This window comes from Pimephales promelas, chromosome 13 (genome assembly GCF_988280905.1).
Source record: "Pimephales promelas chromosome 13, fPimPro1.hap1.1, whole genome shotgun sequence".
Lineage (NCBI taxonomy): Eukaryota > Metazoa > Chordata > Actinopteri > Cypriniformes > Leuciscidae > Pimephales > Pimephales promelas.
Window position 1 is genome coordinate 11781753 of NC_142781.1, and position 20461 is coordinate 11802213.

The 20461-nt window shown below is 37.8% G+C and overlaps 2 protein-coding genes across 5 annotated transcripts in view; one reads left to right on the plus strand and one right to left on the minus strand.

Annotated features, from left to right (window-relative positions):
- sytl3 (synaptotagmin-like 3) lies at positions 1–14898 on the plus strand. 4 transcript variants are annotated; one of them, XM_039693497.2, is made up of 17 exons: positions 2–1074; positions 1245–1411; positions 5325–5518; positions 5737–5952; positions 7365–7432; positions 7981–8035; positions 8126–8192; positions 8293–8365; positions 8480–8598; positions 9546–9677; positions 9936–10099; positions 10243–10342; positions 12085–12255; positions 12961–13051; positions 13131–13218; positions 13654–13844; positions 14607–14898. In XM_039693497.2, the coding sequence occupies exons 3-17, from the start codon at positions 5379–5381 to the stop codon at positions 14699–14701; spliced, it is 1770 nt and encodes a 589-aa protein (XP_039549431.1). In that variant the 5' UTR covers positions 2–1074; positions 1245–1411; positions 5325–5378; the 3' UTR covers positions 14702–14898. The 4 variants fall into 4 exon arrangements, with proteins under 4 accessions (XP_039549433.1, XP_039549431.1, XP_039549432.1 ...); XM_039693498.2 differs by having other exon boundaries at positions 1322–1411; XM_039693499.2 differs by having other exon boundaries at positions 1–1411; positions 12964–13051.
- Positions 14899–16827: 1929 nt separating this feature from the next.
- Positions 16828–20461, minus strand: part of ezrb (ezrin b) — a 33726-nt gene continuing 30092 nt past the window's right edge. Inside the window, exon 14 of the mRNA XM_039692946.2 lies at positions 16828–17536. Coding sequence (XP_039548880.1) covers positions 17372–17536 — 165 coding nt within the window. The 3' untranslated portion in view covers positions 16828–17371. The remainder of the gene's footprint in view (positions 17537–20461) is intronic.

Genomic DNA, 20461 nt, shown 5'->3' on the forward strand with positions numbered 1-20461 from the left:
AGTTCAAGGGCAGTGACTAAGTAGACTCATAGAGAGCCTAACAACTTAGTCCCAGACTGAGCTTGGAGGACTAGGCATTTTGATAAGGACTCTCTCTTGAGAGAGGGGGGCCTATAGCTACATCCAATAAATGTCAGGGAGGCCCAACAAAAGCCTAGCAACTTCACACTAATATAACAGATAGAGCGGATAAACAATGGTTAAAAGTACTTCCAACCCAGGTGGACTAGAGGAGCCTCAGGAAAAGAGCCTGCCCAATTCTGGCTTAGGTCCTCTGAGGGACTTTTGCAGTTCCTAGAACCTAACGTTCCTTTAACCCTTTTTTTCTCGTGTTCTGACCGGACTAAATTGGTGATTTTTTAGTTCCTCAGACCGTAGGCCTCAATATACAGATTCTCTAAGACAAGAAGTGGCCTAGCTATGTTTTATACTCAGGGCAGCTCCAAGGAGGCTCAAAGAGACCCTACAACTCAGAACTAAAAGGGTTGAGCTGCAGGGGAGCAGAGGCCTAAAAGTCGGCCTATCAACGCTTTATCAAAAAAGCAGCTGAGGATGCTTGAGAAAACCACGACTCTGCAATAGCCGCTTTCCGACCGGAGGGTCTTTTGCAGTTCCTAGAACCTAACGTTCCTATAACCCTTTTTTTCTCGTGTTCCGACCGGACTAAATTGGGGATTTTTTTTAGTTCCTCACGTAGTTCCTATAACTCTTTCCCAGTCAAGAGCGAGGACTTTTTTAGTTCCCTTTCCCTAGGTCTACGTTTATTGGTTCAACTTATAAGTCATGCCAACTGTCAACACGGAACTTGTAGCACGCTGTCTACCATACGCTGTGTGTTTTTGCAAAACATTACAACGAGGATTAAGACAAACGTGACGCATTCAACCAGCTAATTGCTAATGCTAGCTAAACTCACCCGCCGTTTTGTTTGCCTCCTGCGCTCTGCTCTTTTGTCTTCTTCCATCATATTACTTAATATCACATTACGCTGGAGCCTTCGTCTTGTGTTTCTCTGTACAGAACTCAAGCACAGAGAGGACCCTGGTAGACCTTCATGTTTGGATTTAAAGCCTGGTAGGTCAAGATCGAAAATGGAACTGATTAAGATCATCAAGGCAAAAAAGCATGTTAGAAATATACTAAATTAAATGCCGCAGTCTTCCGTAATCACAATCTGATTTATGTAATTCATTGCATGTGCACCTTCAAACTAAAGATGTGAATCAAATTGTGGCCTTGCACAGCACTCTTGAAATGAAGAAGATACCGTCGTGGCTTTTTATAGCAGTTTCACAGACCTGTGTCATCATCGTGTGAACAGGAAGGAAGTGGAACATGACGACCAGCGTTGAGTCTTTATGTAGAGTTGACATTGCAGATCTTTGAGCTGTCGCATCTCGCCAGCTGGAGGGTAAGCTTGCTTTAAATATTTCATCATGACACATCAATATAACGATTATTATTACAAGCACTTTTAACAGAGCTGCAAAATGGGTAAAGTTTATAACGTATGTTAGCAGCAAGGTATGAATTGTTTTAGAGAAGTACTCTATGGATGTTGGTAAACATTTTAATTTTGGAAGGTCTTAGTAGTTTGAGCTTGCCATGACAACAATGCATTTTTAGGGCTGCAATTGTTAATGTGTCCAAAGACTTAAATGTGGAATTTGTTCAAAACAATGGTTTTACCAAATCTGACAACATTAATATTTTCATTTCGCTTAAAGATTGGAAATCATGAGGTTAATTGATTGTAATACTATAATAACAGTAAGAACAATTTGGGGGTCCTTAATTTGCAACAAACCCTCTGATTTTAAGGGATGCATGTACGAATCGGACCATTCAGTGTGGATCAGTTTAGTTTTGTTTGCACATGTCTGGTGTTTCATTCAAAAAAAAAAAAAAAAAGAAAGTAAATAAGGCCAAACTAAAGTAGATTCAATCTGTGTGAAGCAGGTTATCTACTCTTCTCACGACTATGCATAGAATAGACACTTGTGGCATTTGTTACACAAACCCATTCCTGGAAGTGGCTCTCGCTGCCTTCACGTTGAGCGGCCGAGGCCAGACTTTGTGGGTTCCCGCATAACCCCATGCATTGCATGACAAGAGCAGTTCACCAGATATGAGTACAGCGAAGTGACTTCACGTAAATGAGCTTATGAAGAGAAATGACAGCAGAATCTTCCCACACTCCTCTGAATTCCGTGTAGGGTCTTCTGACTCAGTTTCATTGATGCTGGGTCGTCCCACACATTGTCACAATGACATCATTTCCAAAAAATTTGCTTTTTGATTTGGCTTTGGGTTTTGTTATCTGGTGTGTTTTTTTAAATAGGGCTGATAATCGATTACCATTTCATTGATATACAGCCCATTCTCATCCCAAGGCGTCATCTAACTGACACCTTGGGAAGCATTTTGACCATTAATAAGCAGTTTATAAATAAAGCTATAGATGATGTCTTCTTGATTTATAAGCATATCTATAATGCGTTTAATAATTGTATTTTCATACTTTGTTAATGATCAATTTATAATTCCTAAATGAAGTATAGCATTATTTACAAACCAGTTATTTAAGTATTGTCAGTCATTCATAAGATCACTTAGAAAGTGTAAGTAATACAGGTAGTTATAAAGTGTTTAGTAGTGGTCAGTTAATTATTTCGTGAGTGAGGACTATTCATGCCTTGTAAAGGATTTATAAAGGAGATTTAAAGGCTCATCAATCTTCTAAACAGTAAAATGTAGCAAACACAACACAGTGATCCAGAACATAGAAATATTTAACAGCCTTTAAATCTCCTTTATAAATGCTTTACAAGGCATGAATAGTCCACTTTAGATGAGCTCACGAACATAGTGAACTGACCACTACTAAATGCTTTATAACTATGCGAATTAACCCTGAATTACAGCATAAATACATGTTAATAAAGCATTTATTAACCATCACTATATGTCTGAATAATAAGATGTATGAGTGTACATTTAAATAGTTTATTAAGTAATCTTATGAACCACTGAAAACTCTTAAATAACTGGTTTATAAAAAATCCAATTCTTCATTTAGACATGATTAATTGATCATTAATAAAGGATGACAATACAATTATTAAGCAAATTAAAGATGTGCTTTTATCAAGAAGACATCATTTATAGCTGTATTTATAAACTGTTTATAATGTCTATTCATGCTTTATGAATGATGAATTAACTGTTTACTCCTGCTTATCTAATGATTATTAGCGTGTAGTTATTATAAAGTGTTACCGAATGTTCGTTCAAAGTTTATCTGGTCTTTAATTATATTCTCAAAATATTAGTACAAAAACATTATTTATACATCCTTCATGGAAGCGTTTTTTTTTTTTTTTCTCAAAAGTTTTAGTTCGGTTAACATTTTTTTATAAATATTATTTATAAATATTTAGTATCCCATAATGTTTGCAAAATGATTAAATGGAATGTTTCCTTCGTGTTCTCATAGGCTAATCAAGAAAAACGTTTAAATAAACTGAACGTTTTGAACGTTTTGGTTTTTATAACCCACTCGGAATATTAGCAAAACATTAGTAGACTGTAAGTATACAGTAGTTCACATGACCGCAATAGACATTGGTAGATTTTACTTGACCATTATTTGACTATAGTCGACCATTAGTAGACTGTAGTAGACTGTGAGTGTTCTGACCATTAGTAGACTATAGTAGACCATTAGTAGATCATTAGTAGACTGTAGTAGACTGTTAGTATGCAGTAGTACACATGACCGCAGTAGACATTAGTAGATTTTACTTGACCATTATTTGACTGTAGTCGACCATTAGTGGACTATATAGTAGACCATTAGTAGACCATTAGTAGACTGTCTGCAGCACTGACCGCAGTAGACATTAGTAGACATTTACTTGACCATTAGTTGACTGTAGTCAACCATTAGTGGACTATAGTAGACCATTTCTAGACCATTAGTAGACTGTAGTAGACTGTTAGTAGAGTGTAGTAGACTGTTAGTATACTGACCGCAGTAGAGATTAGTAGATTTTACTTGACCATTATTTGACTGTAGTCGACCATTAGTGGACTATAAGAGACCATTAGTAGACCATTAGTAGACTGTAGTAGACTGTTAGTATACTGACCGCAGTAGACATTAGTAGACATTTACTTGACCATTAGTAGACCATTAGTAGACTGTAGTTGACTGTTAGTATACTGACCGCAGTAGACATTAGTAGACATTTACTTGACCATTAGTAGATCATTAGTAGACTGTAGTAGACCATTAGTAGACTGTAGTTGACCTTTAGTAGACTGTAGTAGACCTTTAGTAGACTGTAGTAGACCTTTAGTAAACTGTAGTTGACCTTTAGTAGACCATTAGTAGTCTGTAGTAGACCATTAGTAGACCATTAGTAGACTGTAGTTGACCTTTAGTAGACTGTAGTAGACCATTAGTAGACTGTAGTTGACCTTTAGTAAACTGTAGTATACCTTTAGTAGACCATTAGAAGACTGTAGTAGATCATTAGTAGATCATTAGTAGACCACTGTAGTTGACCTTTAGTAGACCATTAGAAGACTGTAGTAGATCATTAGTAGACCACTGTAGTTGACCTTTAGTAGACTGTAGTAGACCTTTAGTAGACTGTAGTAGACCTTTAGTAAACTGTAGTTGACCTTTAGTAGACCATTAGTAGTCTGTAGTAGACCATTAGTAGACCATTAGTAGACTGTAGTTGACCTTTAGTAGACTGTAGTAGACCTTTAGTAGACCATTAGTAGACTGTAGTAGATCATTAGTAGACCATTAGTAGACTGTAGTAGACCATTAGTAGACCATTAGTAGACTGTAGTAGACCATTAGTAGACCATTAGTAGACTGTAGTAGACCTTTAGTAGACTGTAGTAGACCATTAGTAGACTGTAGTTGACCTTTAGTAAACTGTAGTATACCTTTAGTAGACCATTAGAAGACTGTAGTAGATCATTAGTAGATCATTAGTAGACCACTGTAGTTGACCTTTAGTAGACCATTAGAAGACTGTAGTAGATCATTAGTAGACCACTGTAGTTGACCTTTAGTAGACTGTAGTAGACCATTAGTAGACTCCTAGTACGCCCCACTAGGAATAGTCCATGTTTTTTTAAATGTTTTTACCGTATGTTGCCAACTAGTCAAATTGTTCTGTTTTCTCATGAGAATGGTTTAGTTGCAGCTTGAGCTGCACTGACTGTGAACTCACAAAAAATATGCCTTTATTATTGATGCCTTCAAATATGCCATTCATTCTTGATTGAACATTTTTTTTCAGAATCCTAGCAGAGTGGCGTCTTCTGAACTGAACTAAACTGAACTGTGGACTGAAATGAAACTCCGAGGGGATAACCAACACTATCAACTCTGCCCTATGGATCTGGGATTGTTCCAGGCTCTGGAGAGAGAACGAGTCCTAGAGGTTCTTCAGAGAGACAAAGCACTTCGAACCATCGAAGCAGACAGAATCAGGTCCGACAATGGTTCTGTTGAACGTCCTAATTCTTCCCTATGTTCCCAGACGGCAACATAATGTCGACCCAGATCCAGGCCACATCTGGTTCATGTGGATCTGGGCCGACACTATGTTGCCATCTGGGTTCCTAGAACGTTCTTGTATTTATTGTGTTGGTTTAAAAAAAAAATGCATTGTACTATAAAAAAATAACATTTGAAACTATTTTTTTTAGGAGGTTAAAGATAGAACTTCAAGGTATCTATCGCCAGGGTGCCAAGAGCATTGCTCGTCCGTATGGTCAGAGATCGTGTGCGAGATGTCAGCGACCTCTGGGGAAGTTCTGGGACTGTGGTTCTGTGTGCTGTGGATGCAGTCACCGCATCTGTAACCGCTGTCGGGTCGTCCGGTCCGCTAGAGAGTGGAAGTGCACAATGTGTCATGCATTTAGGTAAAAGCAATGCATCATTCGTGGCTTTTTATAACACCTTCGGATCTAATTTGAATTGAAGATGTGCCTAATTTGGACTCCCTGCCGCTACCTGATTGTCCACATCTAATCCTAAACTATAATGGAGATTTAAGGGAGGGGACTTAAAGGGGTCATGAATTGGCTTTTTAAATTTTATTATATTGTCAACTTACAGTATGATGTTTGCTTGGTTTTTGCATTCAAAAACATCAAAATGAATGAGTAATAGGCTATTTTGTACCCTATTTTTGAGCCTAGCTGAAAAACACTGGGTTTTTTATGGGCGTCTCGCACTGAAGACTTGGAAGTAAACGCCCACTGTTGTGAGTGGGTAACAGTTTTGCATATTATAATGAGTTTCAACTCACCCGTCGGTGCACTTGGGGGAAAACGTCCAATGTTGTAAAATGGTAACCGGAATTATTCGCCCATACATGTTCGACCCAGAGTCCGTGTGTTGCACAATTCCTGTCAGATCCAATATAGACGGCACACCACCGTTCTTTACTCTTAAAGGGATACTCCACTTTTTTTGGAAATAGGCTAATTGTACAACTCCTCCAGAGTTAAACAGTTGGGTTTTACCGTTTTCGAATTCATTCAGCTGATTTTCTGATATTTAGAAGAATATCAGTAACCAGACCGTTTCTGGTTCTCGTACTATAGCAACATTTTAGTCAAGGACATTTTGTTTCCTGGCACATTTGACACATTAACCTATATGGGTGTGTAGGTGTTTTGAGGGCTAGATAATTGGTCGTAGTTAGTTGTTTATTTCACTGTATTTTTCACCGGTTGCAGTTCAGGCAATTCTAACTTGATGCATCTGTCATTGTGTGTGTGTGTGTGCGTGCGTGCGTGTGTTTTATAGTATAAAGTAGACACAATGAATTACTTTTGGTGGTGCTCGTATCATGGTAACTTGTGTGGATTCATCATGGTAAAACTGCTGAAATTGTGTGTTTAAACGTGTTTACGCGTATATATACTGTATATTAATTAATATATTAATTGATATTTTTGTTGGTTTAGGATCACAATATTGTGGTCTAAAACCAACAAAAATATCGATGAATCATATATTCTATGTTGGCCTAGGTACAGTTTTCATTTTTCAAAGTATTCATTTTTTTCATTTTTTATATTATTCAATGCTATGCCGTTCTGTATTTGCTCATAGGTTTTAGGTTTAGAGTTGTAGAAGCGAAAGCTTTGTTTACAGTCCAACATACTTGAATGGGCCATATAAGTGTTTCTAGCTGAGGATAAATGTTACATCATCATCCATTGGTGTTTCCAAAGCTTTAGATAGATGGCATACAGATAAATGAGATAGATGAGTAACTATAAGTAGTATTTATATAATAATATATATATATATTTTTTTTCAGGGAATTTAAGATCAAATCTGGCGAATGGTTTCTGGAGCAGCAAGCAAAGAAATTTACGGATGTCAAAGGTTTGTCTGCTTTAATTAGCTAAAAGGAACAATTTCTGATGATTATTGGGTTGAACAAACTAAATTTACAATGAATTTACAATGAAATACATCAACACTGAACACTTATTCACGGCTCACTGTAATGTCTTCATTGGGATAAATACCTGCTAACTTTACATTTATGCCTATTTTACACATAATATTATTTTCTGATCTGGTGTTTGTGAAGTTTTTTGAGGAGGTTTGTCAGTCGATGAAAAGCTAATAATCATAACAATTTACAACTTTAAAACTATTTAATAAATCAATTAGGCTATTAAATAAGATAATATATTTTATTAACCGGCATCAGAAAACTGTGGACATATAAATGTTTTGTTAAATTATTTAAATATTAACTCAATATTTCAAGACTTGTACATGGGAATTCCTGATGTACTATATCTACGTTCACATCACTACGTGTCTACTATTTGTGCATGATGATTTGTGTTGAAATAAACTTAGTACCATCCCAATCAAATGTCAATATTAATACATGAAGTCTGTCTTTTTTTTGTTTCTAGGAGACAGTCATGAGACCACCGGAGACAAACTTTTACAGTCTTATCAACGGCTCAGGTTGGAGAACCACCTTCACTTCATGACAATTCTTCAATAATTTTTTTTTTTAAATGAATCATTTTAATGTGTTTTGTGATTTGGTTTAAGCTTCATTGCAGTCGTGCCACCAACACCTCCTCCCTTTAAAGAAGTCCCATCATTTAACAAATCAATGGTGAAAAAAATTATATGTATTTTTCTATTATGTGTTTTTTTTTGTTCCCTGTATGTTTCTTCATCACCTTATAATCTGCTTGTGTGCATCTGCCATATAGGATCCCAAAACATCAAAGCCGTTTACTAAATCTATGGAGAACCTTATGATGTCTGTCAGTGCTCACATAAAAAGTAAGAGAACAAAGCTCGAAGCTTTTCACTGTAATAACATTGTCATAACTCTGAGATCCCCCAAAGTTTCTACAACTGCCTGATCCAGACATGTTTGTGTTTTCCTGATGCCAGAGCTCTCCAAGTCTCAGAATGATTTGAGTGAGGAAACCGGTCAGCTGACTGTGGATTACGGGCGCATGAACTCCAGACGCAAGAGTCTTTCAGAGAGCGCCCTCGACAAAGCCTGCAATGTAAGAGATAGACGTTTTCATTAACTGTTTTTTATTCAATTGAATTGATGTCAAGTCATCAACAGCTCTAAGCCAGTTCTCTGGCCTCAGAATGAAGAACTAAATTAATATCTACTAAGCAACTCGTTTCTATAAAGTTCATGATAAAAACACTGTAGACTTCCTGCCAGTCAGGTTTAACTAGGGCAGAACCTGTAAAATAATTTGAACGAAACCTTTAAACTTTTGAAAGAAGTCTCTTATCAAGGCTGCATTTATTTGATCAAAACTGTGTTCTCCTATGACAATACTCCTGTGACCAAAGCTGTGTTTTCAGCATCATTACTCCAGTCTTCAGTGTCACATGATCCTCCGGTAATCCTTTGGTGTTCAATTACTAATAATAGTTTTTAGACTGGGAAAATGTTGCCTGGTCTGATGAGTCTCGATTTCTGTTGAGACGTTCAGATGGTAGAGTCAGAATTTGGCGTAAACAGAATGAGAACATGGATCATCATGCCTTGTTACCACTGTGCAGGCTGGTGGTGGTGGTGTAATGGTGTGGGGGATGTTTTCTTGACACACTTTAGGTCCCTTAGTGCCAATCGGGCATCGTTTAAATGCCACAGCCTACCTGAGCATTGTTTCTGACCATGTCCATCCCTTTATGGCCACCATGTACCCATCCTCTGATGGCTACTTCCAGCAGGATAATGCACCATGTCACAAAGCTCAAATCATTTCAAATTGGTTTCTTAAACATGACAATGAGTTTACTGTACTAAAATGGCCCCGAAATTCACCAGATCTCAAACCAATAGATCATCTTTGGGATGTGGTGGAACGGGAGCTTCGTGCCCTGGATATATACAGTATATATATATATATATATATATATTTGACATCTAATGACCGTGACTAGATGTTTTCCATTAGTGTGACTCTTAACTAATTTTGTTCCCTCACAGCTGTGCAAAGCTCCCAGTCTTCCCGATCTTTCCCAAAACACCAAATCCTCGGAGCAGTACGCATCATCAAGCACAATTTACCTGACAGATGACGATGTTTCATATACATCCGCATACAGCGATGAGCACAGGGTGTGTAGTCACACAATCTTTCATCAGTTTTCTGTTTAATCTGATAAGAAGTGCAGAGCTTTCAGTAAAAAATCCCCTGTAGTCTGCACAAATTTGTAAGATAGCCTTTTATGGCATCAACGTTTAATAAATTACAGGCTTGTGTTGAAAATTGTGTGTGTGTGTGTATATATATATATATATATATATATATATATATATATATAGAAAGAGAATTTAAATGAAATATGAATTCATTCCAAGTTGTGTTTTATACAGGACAGCAACAGCAGCACAGGAATGGATTGTGGGTTCTTTGAAAACAGCGTGACTGGAGAAATAGAGGTTGGCTTTGGGTACAACAACAGGACGTCCTGTTTGGAGATAACTATCAAAGCCTGCAGAAATCTGATGTTTGGAGATATGAGGAGGAAATGTCATCCGTAAGTTTTTTGATAGAGTTTGCAGTTTATTACGATAAATGTTTGCAAATTGTTAGGAGAACATAGTTGCTGTAACATATTTTGCATATTTTGCTCATATACAGTTGGTCTGACAAGAAATGTTGCTTTTTCTGAACAAACAGGTATGTAAAGGTCCGTTTGCTGCCGAAGGATTATCACAATAATAAGATGAAAACAGCAGTCAAGAAGGGAAACAACCCGGTGTACAATGAAGCGTTTACAGTGAGTATTTACAAGCAGGAGTTACTAGTGAAACAAAAAACAACAAAAAATCAACAATGAAAGTGTTATATTAGTATCATCAAGTGTGTACTTGAGTGCAGTGGTCCTCATGCAGATGTTGTGTTTGCAGTGTGTACTTGAGTGCAGTGGTCCTCATGCAGGTGTTGTGTTTGCAGTGTGTACTTGAGTGCAGTGGTCCTCATGCAGGTGTTGTGTTTGCAGTGTGTACTTGAGTGCAGTGGTCCTCATGCAGGTGTTGTGTTTGCAGTGTGTACTCCAGTGCAGTGGTCCTCATGCAGATTTTGTGTTTGCAGTGTGTACTTGAGCACAGTGGTCCTCATGCAGGTGTTGTGTTTGCAGTGTGTACTTGAGTGCAGTGGTCCTCATGCAGATGTTGTGTTTGCAGTGTGTACTTAAAGTGCAGTGGTCCTCATGCTGGTGTTGTGTTTGCAGTGTGTACTTAAAGTGCAGTGGTCCTCATGCAGGTGTTGTGTTTGCAGTGTGTACTTGAGTGCAGTGGTCCTCATGCAGGTGTTGTGTTTGCAGTGTGTACTTGAGTGCAGTGGTCCTCATGCAGGTGTTGTGTTTGCAGTGTGTACTTGAGTGCAGTGGTCCTCATGCAGGTGTTGTGTTTGCAGTGTGTACTTGAGTGCAGTGGTCCTCATGCAGGTGTTGTGTTTGCAGTGTGTACTTGAGTGCAGTGGTCCTCATGCTGGTGTTGTGTTTGCAGTGTGTACTTGAGTGCAGTGGTCCTCATGCTGGTGTTGTGTTTGCAGTGTGTACTTGAGCACAGTGGTCCTCATGCAGGTGTTGTGTTTGCAGTGTGTACTTGAGTGCAGTGGTCCTCATGCAGGTGTTGTGTTTGCAGTGTGTACTCCAGTGCAGTGGTCCTCATGCAGATTTTGTGTTTGCAGTGTGTACTTGAGTGCAGTGGTCCTCATGCTGGTGTTGTGTTTGCAGTGTGTACTTGAGTGCAGTGGTCCTCATGCAGGTGTTGTGTTTGCAGTGTGTACTTGAGTGCAGTGGTCGTCATGCTGGTGTTGTGTTTGCGGTGTGTACTTGAGTGCAGTGGTCCTCATGCAGATTTTGTGTTTGCAGTGTGTACTTGAGTGCAGTAGTCGTCATGCTGGTGTTGTGTTTGCGGTGTGTACTTGAGTGCAGTGGTCCTCATGCAGGTGTTGTGTTTGCAGTGTGTACTTGAGTGCAGTGGTCCTCATGCAGTTGTTGTGTTTGCAGTGTGTACTTGAGTGCAGTGGTCCTCATGCAGGTGTTGTGTTTGCGGTGTGTACTTGAGTGCAGTGGTCCTCATGCAGGTGTTGTGTTTGCAGTGTGTACGTGAGTGCAGTGGTCCTCATGCAGGTGTTGTGTTTGCAGTGTGTACTTGAGTGCAGTGGTCCTCATGCAGGTGTTGTGTTTGCAGTGTGTACTTGAGTGCAGTGGTCCTCATGCAGGTGTTGTGTTTGCAGTGTGTACTTGAGTGCAGTGGTCCTCATGCAGTTGTTGTTTTTGCAGTGTGTACTTGAGTGCAGTGGTCCTCATGCAGGTGTTGTGTTTGCAGTGTGTACTTGAGTGCAGTGGTCCTCATGCAGGTGTTGTGTTTGCAGTGTGTACTCCAGTGCAGTGGTCGTCATGCTGGTGTTGTGTTTGCAGTGTGTACTTCAGTGTAGTGGTCTTCATGCAGGTGTTGTGTTTGCAGTGTGTACTCCAGTGCAGTGGTCCTCATGCAGTTGTTGTGTTTGCAGTGTGTACTTGAGCGTGAGCAGCTGGTCCGAAGTGTGGTCCAGGTCTCAGTCTGGCACTCCAGAGGACTCAAGCGCAAGCTCTTTCTGGGTGAGACTTTTCTCCGTCTGGCAGACTTCAGCCTGGAGAACACAAACACTCAGCGCTCCGTCTGGAACACACTCGGCCCTAAGGTAACCTCGATCATTATCTCATTATATCTATCAAATGATTTGCTTAATTTCTATCTATCTATCTATCTATCTATCTATCTATCTATCTATCTATCTATCTATCTATCTATCTATCTATCTATCTATCTATCTATCTATCTATCTATCTATCTATCTGTCTGTCTGTCTGTCTGTCTGTCTGTCTGTCTGTCTGTCTGTCTGTCTGTCTATATTTAGAGAGAGAGAGAGAGAGAGAGAGAGAGAGAGAGAGAGAGAGAGAGAGAGAGAGCTGTCTTAAGTCAAATCAACTTGGATTTACAAGTTATTCATACTTAAATTATATTAAGCTGAAAAAACAAATTGCCATAGCTTATAAAAAAGTGGAAATTGCTTAAATTATTTTGATGAGTTAAAGTAAGGTAAAAAGGGATGTTGCCATGACTTGGGGAAAGCAATAAAAATGTGCCAAATTAAATTAAACAATAAGTTAATAAATAGAGTAGATCAGGAGCAGTAGATGCGCTATTGGAGATGCTTGAATAACTGACCCAATTTAAACAATGGGAACTTGTGGGAGTGCATATGGTGCACTGTATGTGCAAATTGTAATACCATCAAAAACAAGTAAAAGGAAGTAAATAGATTGGCAGGAAGTGTAAAGAACAAATCAACACGATCATGCAAACGTCTGCTCATGTGAATAATCTGAGGCTTGTTATTTCATAGCAGAGACATTCACTGGGTGGCGATGTTGAGCTGTTCACCTCAGACCCGCTGCTGCTTAAAGCACAACTACAGTTCCTGACACACACTCACGGTACAATACTCTGGGACTTATCCAATATATAAATTTGGCCTATTTCAGAATGAAAACACTAATTAATCTATCATTACAGACACTTTGATGGGATCTGCAGGACAGATGAAAGTCGTCATCACTGATGTGTGGAAGCTCTCCGTCTCAAGAACAGCTTACATCGAGGGGTGAGGCGACAATATGTGTAAAGTTTGCACAAATAAACATAACGTTACAATAGCAAATTTCACGGCAAATTCTGAAAGATTTCCACCTTTAATAATCATTAGAAAGACATTCAGTTGGTATCATTTCTCATAGATTCCTGGACATTGATTAGCATGCTAACCAAGGCCCATGCAAACAGAATGATTTTTATTTTGCACCATTTTAAGCTAAGTCGTAATTAAATGTTACATTTTAACACTTTTTTTTTCTTTTTTAAAGCATTATTTCTGTTCAGCCACTTTTGACATTTAGTTTTAATGTCAACAATTTATTTACTGACCACAAATTTGTATTGGTACTGTATATGAATCTGTTTTCTCCTCTCCACAAGGATATATTAGTCATATTGTCATTTGTGGCACATGAGTTGATGTCGTTGTGTGTGTTCTCCCCAGGACTCTTCATCTTCCTGGAGAGAGAGAGCTAGTGCAGAGAACTGCTCTGAAGAAGACGGATTCTCTCCAGATGAGCTTCAGCAGAGTCTCACTTCTGGAGCTCCAGCAGGCCGTCCTGCAGATCAACCTGTGGGAGAAACACACCTTCAGCCTCGCTGACCGCTTACTGAGATCAGCACGACTGGCCGGCGGTGAGACACACACACACACACACGACACATTACTAGCTATACCACTTTATTTACCACAAGTTTAACACCTAAAAGCACATGATGAAATTAAAATGTACTCTTTCATCAAAGTTTGGGGTCACTGTGATATTTTTATACTTTATTATACCTTAATTCAGCAAGGATGCATTAAATTGATAGTAAAGCATTAAATTGATTTTTCAAATACGCTGATCAAAATTATAAATGCAACACTTTTTTTTACCCCCTATTTTTCATCTCATGAAAAATAGGGGGTAAAAATACACATCATCTCACTTCATTTCATCAAAGATCTAAGATCAAAAATTTCTCTCAAGTATTGCTCACATATCTGTCTAAATCTGTGTTAGTGAGCACACAAGTGTTGCGTTTATAATTTTGTTCAATGTAATTGCTGTTCTATTGAATTCTTGAAGCATTAAAATGCATTTTAGAATGATTTCTGAAGGATAATGTGACACTGAAGACTGGAGTAATGATGCTGAAAATACATCTTTGAATCACACGAATAATAATAAAATAGAAAACAGCTATTCCAAATGGTAACATTTCACTGTTTTTCCAGTATTTTTGATCTCACAAAAGCAAAGAAATTTCATCGACCCCCAAATTTTCAATGGTGCACATTCACATGATCTCAAGATTCCAGTTATATCATGATCATTTGAATAAGTTTCTTTGTATCTATAAATGAGCCCCAGTAGACTTCTCTAAAAATACTCTGTCTGCTTCTGTCAGCAGAATCCTCATGGCAACGCCTCCAGCAGAAGCCAGGAGAGTGGCATGACTTCGTTCTTCCACTTCACGCAACTGTCAGCACAAACATGAGGTCATAACCGAAGAACGTGGACCCTTTTCATCGACCCACACATCCTGGCATGTGGCAGTTGTGCTCACAAGAGGCCACAGAATCCTGCGAACAGACTCTCATTCCCATTTCTTGCATCCTATTTCATCAGACATCAACAGTTTTGGTGTTTTATTTCATGTATAAATTATTTCATAAATTAATAAACTGAATATAATCTACAAAGATGTGTGTGGTACGTTATTATACACTGAACTTCTTAAATAAGACACCCAGATTTGTTGTTCATAAATCTTTATTTCTAATATAATAAACACCTCTTGGGGGGAAAATAAATAAATCCAGTTTTTGTGAAGCTCAATGATACTTATATTACTACTGCTTTATACAATAATAACTCTGTTCTCTTATACACAGGCTTGTTGTCAACTAGTTCTTACAATGTTTTTGTTACTTATATAACATTGTTACCATGATCCAGCTCCATAATCCAGGTTGGGTTGATGTGAACGCAAAAGAAGATATTTTGAAGACTGTTGGTCCCCATTGACTTATGGAAATACCATGGAAGTCAATAGAGACCAAACCAACATTCTTTAAAATAGCTTATTTTGTGCTTGACAGAAAACTAAACAGGTTTGGAACAACTTGAGGGTGAATACATGACATACTGTCCCTTTAAGCCCTGCAGTGTTGGTAGTGTGAAAAGCTTATATTTATATTGAAACACAATAGCTGCAAGTGATTAAACTAGCTTATCTTCATAATGGAACCTCAATTAATGAATTAACAGTGACAAAGTAAGTAATAATGAGCATCATTTGGAGGAAACAAAGAAAAGACATGTAAGCCCTAATAACTTGCCCAGTAGCAAGAAGAAAAAAAACAGATGAGACAAAAAAATAAATAATACTTTCCTATTTTTATGAAAGTGGCACTGCATGGTTACAGGCATCATAGAAACAATTTACTAAATCATTGGTTGGTATATCACCCCAAAATGCTGAACGTGTAAAACTCTGTTCTAGTGTGATCCCTCCAATAGAATAAAGGTGTCTTTAACACTACCTGATTTGTGCTATTTTTAAGTTTGAATTAAAATATAAAGAGCTGCTAGTAAGTCAGTGAAAACTGTCCGGAACTTACTTACAGTAAGTTGAGATGACAAAAGGTTATTAAAGTTTCTAAAAACAAGTCTTCGTCCAACCCAATGTCATGGCAATAAACATTCAGTAACTAATTCTATTGAAAACCATAGCAAAAATCAGTTTGTACCTAATGCAGAAAAGCTAATGATTTAACATGCTTCTGAACTATATATAAAATATATTAGGGCTGTGCAAAAATTAATTGCGATTAATCGCATCCAAAATAAAAGTCTGTGTTGACATAATATTTTTGTATGTGCTGTATATAATTATTTTGTATATATAAATACACACACATGCATGTATATATTTAAGGAAATGTGTTATTCATATATAAAATATTTATATTTATATAATATAGATTATGTATTTATATATATATACAGAATTTAAGCGCAAATAATTCTTAAATATATACATGCATGCATAGGTATTTATATATACAAAATAATTATATACAGCACACACAAATACATGTTGTAAACACAGACTTTTATTTTGGATGCGATTAATCGCAATTAATTTTTGCACAGCCCTAATATATATATATATATATATATATATATATATATATATATGAATCCTCATAAAGATCTTCATTTGGGTCAGTACAGAATCAATAAACAAATGAATCCACACTGTCATTAGTAAATAAGCATAAAGTAAATCTACCCCAAAACCTTAAATAACCCAAAGAAAGAATAAATAAACACTATAACAAATATTCTGGCAAAAGCCATATTCAACATGAATGAAAGAGTTTTAATATAAGACAATACATAAAATTATTATCATACTGCCAAGCCCTGTGCTGAGTGGATCATGGAAAAGAAAACAAAACAAAAAAACGAGTACAATCCCTTATTATCATTATTATTATTATTATAATATTACAACCCCAAGCTAGTTAGAATTTGGCCAGATTATTGAATTAATAAACACATAATTAACATAAGGGGATGCATTGTTGGCACGTGCGTTTACATATTATTTCGCTTCGTATATGTCTATGGCAAAATGATTTATTATTTCAAGCACATTCTGTGAAAAAGTGATTTTGTGAAATTGGTAACATTTTAAAATAAGCCTTTATACATAAACATTAGTTAGCAATAAACCAAGATTAATAAATGTGTATTGGAACATATATAAATACATCAATATTACAAGTTGTTTGTCATCTAAAGCATTACAAACCAAGAATGAACAAGTGCAAATGTTCATTGTTTGTTAACTAATGCTACAGTATAGAACCTTACCGTAAAGTGTTGCTGTGGGTTTCCATGTACACCATTAAGGGCCGGGGAATCAATGTATATAAATGTAATGACAAAACCCATTTGTCATTACATTTACATAGTGCATGTTTTTGGTTTTAAAAGAATTTCTTGTTTAGTGCACACTGAACCACTGAATGAAATCTGTTGCATTACCGTGTGCATGTGCCTCTTGCATTGACCACTCAGACGTAAGGGATAGAAAGAAAACAGACAAGGGCTTTGAGACTCATTCCTTCCCCCTCCTTCCCAAAGTTTCCTGGTCCAGATATTTTATAAGGCCTCAAACTCATCAATTCTCTGTTTGGTGTTGCCCTGGCGGATCTGCCGGAGAGTTTTGTATTTGTCTCGGCCGGCGCGCACGTTCTCTGTGTGCAGCAGGTCGTTCTGAGTCTTCTTGCTGTCGTCGCGAGCCTGGGATAACTCGGAGGTCAGAGCCTGTAAAGAAGATAGAGTCAGGAATTTTGGGATGCTTTTTTTGATCTATGACTCAAGAATACAACCAGTTTGGAATTAATCTTCCTGTCAAACAAACCTATCCAAACCTTTTAATGTGAAATAGGATCATGTTTCTGGATTAACAACATTGTTCTTAAAGGAGTAGTTCACTTTTAAAATAAAAACTTGTCACCCCCATGTCATCCAAGATGTCCATGTCTTTCTTTCTTCAGTCGAAAAGAAATTAAGGTTTTTGATGAAAACATTCCAGGATTTTTCCCATATAATGGACTTCAATGGGAACCAAACTACTCAAAGGGCTTTAAACGATTCCAGACGATGAATAAGGGTCTTATCAAGCGAAACGATCGCTCATTTAAAAAATAAATAAAATTTAACTCTTGCTCTGTTCTGTGATGCACGTTCGTGACTCTCCTGTTCGAACAAATCCTTTTCCAAGTCAGTTTGTTCATTTCGATGAATGAGTTCGAACAGGAGAGTCACGAACGTTCATCACAGAACAGAGCAAGGCGAGCATTTGAGCTTATAAAACTTAAACATTGTTATTTATTTATTAAATGAGCGATCGTTTCGCTTGATAAGACCCTTATTCATCGTCTAGAATCGTTTAAAGCCCTTTGAACAGTTTGCAGTTTGCACTGAAACTGTCTTTTGGACCTTGAACCGTTTGGTTCCCATTGAAGTCCATTATATGGAGACAAATCCTGGAATGTTTTCATCAAAAACCTTAATTTCTTTTCAACTGAAGAAAGAAAGACACGGACATCTTGGATGACATGGGGGTGAGTAAATTATCAGCAAACATTTTTTTTTAAAGTGAACTACTCCTTTAAGACCAAACACAATGTCAGGCTCTAAACCCAAACAATCCAAACGATATTCCGAATGTTGTTTTAGGACCGATAAAGTATGTTATTTCAGGACCATGACCTACTTGGAGAAATCTTATTGACTATTCCTAACCCCAACTGTTAATTACAGTTAAAGGCAGAAGAGGTTTAAAAGACAAGCCCCAACCCCAGCCTAAAACCCAAGCCTAATCCTATTTCTAAAATCTGATTTGTTGATAAGAATGTCCAGGACCAACAAAGATCTGTTGGCTTGGCTGTACTAGACTAATCATTATGAGACAACCTAATGTACCTAAGGCCATGTTTGTAGACATCCCTGGTGCTAGAAATTGCTATCAACCAAGCATATCTCTCGCTCTAATCAACCCTAAACCTAACTTTCTCTTCAAATCAGAAGTAAATGACTGGTAGTTCAGGTTGTGCTGGGTTAGACTCTACTCTGAAGTAGGAGCTAATTGAGCCCCCACAAAAGTTTTTAAAAAAGATTTTAGTTCTAGGAACTAATTTAGCTCCTACTTCAGACGAGTAGGGTCTAACCCAGCACTATAGGAAGTACCAGTGACGTTATTGACGCTGTTTGGCCGAACACACACGAAACAACAGCACCCACCATTTAAAAAAAGGCTGTTTAAACCCACAGATTATAGATTATACATCAACACCAGAAACTAACCCTACAAACGTGGATCATCTCCTCAGCAAAAAGGTTAAGAGGCCCAACGCAACTTTGAGGGGACCAAGCCAAACATGATTATGAATTTCTGCTCAGCTAGCAACACTGGATATATGCTAATAACTTTTCATAATGGTCTAATGTTACTTTCTATCCATAACAATTCTATCTAATAAAGTTTTAGACGGTACTGTTAGACAGATTTTAAACTAATGAATGTGAGCACTGTTAGAGCTCCTACTGGCGGTACGAATGCAACCAGGAGAACTTTCCTAGGGAAACCATTACTTCTCGGGGAACAACCCTGGTGGCTAGTTGCTTTAAGTTGTAGTTCTACTACCCAGCACAAAAGCCCCTTTTGTCGAGCCCTAAAGAGGACCTACACAATGACTATGTACTCTATTGGCGCTTTTCCACTACACAGTACCAGCTCAACTTGACTCGACTCTCCTTTTTTTGTTTTTCCACTGTGTAAAAGTTGTACCTCTACCCGCTTTCGGGTACTTTTTGTAGTATCACCTCCGGCGAGGTTCTGAGCGAGAGCTTGATAGGGCAGCGAGGAACGAAAGCCGTCGCTATGACGACCGGGTACTATTTGTGGCGATACTGTCTGCAATGGAAAACGGTGCCGAGCTGGTACTGGTAATGGAAAAGTGCCATTATATTCACAACCCTAAAATGCAAAGCCTGTAGTGACAATTCATTTTTAGTTTAAAATGGTTTCTGTGCGCAACAACTACAATAATGGAGGACGGCAGGATCGGGACTACACTTTCATTACTCTTCAAATACTTTTGTTGGTTTTATGCTATTTACATTAGCTCCAGCCCCAATTAAACATCTTACTAGCCATCAAAGCCCCTCAAAGGCAAGCCTTTTAATGGATGTTAATAGAGGAGAGTGTTCCCAATGCCGAGTAAACCACTTGTTGGAGGAAATAACCCTAACCCTGTTAGGAACATGCTGGACTCAGACCTGAATTCAATCTTCAAGGAGCAGGATTGGCTACCCTGCCTGGGCTCTAATCTTAAAGCCTCGTAAAGTTCAACCAATACGCTGAATTCACACAGCCGCCATTTTGAAATGGCTCCGGTGGGAAGAAAACCGGAAGTGACGCCTTTAATCTTAGGAGAGTCACGAATGTGATGGCGTAATGTTGTTTTTAATGTAGAAATGAGTTATTCTAAAAATGTACATACATTTCATTCTTTAGACTATATACAGTGAAATTCATTCATTTATTTATATGTATATATAATTCAGAAAGTAAAAAAGAAGCAGGAATGAACTATATACATATCTTTAATTGGATATTAACATCCAATAGTGTAAATCGCGGCAGCAGCTTCAGGTTGGTAGTCCAAGTCATTGTTGTCTATC

Bases quoted from the DNA above. Each gene is read 5' to 3' on its own strand.
- sytl3 (XM_089118473.1), top strand. From the start codon at position 5,379: ATGAAACTCCGAGGGGATAACCAACACTATCAACTCTGCCCTATGGAT. The intron at 7,433-7,980 runs GTTTGTCTGCTT...TTTTGTTTCTAG, and splicing joins GAAATTTACGGATGTCAAAG to GAGACAGTCATGAGACCACC. The intron at 8,599-9,545 runs GTAAGAGATAGA...GTTCCCTCACAG, and splicing joins CCCTCGACAAAGCCTGCAAT to CTGTGCAAAGCTCCCAGTCT.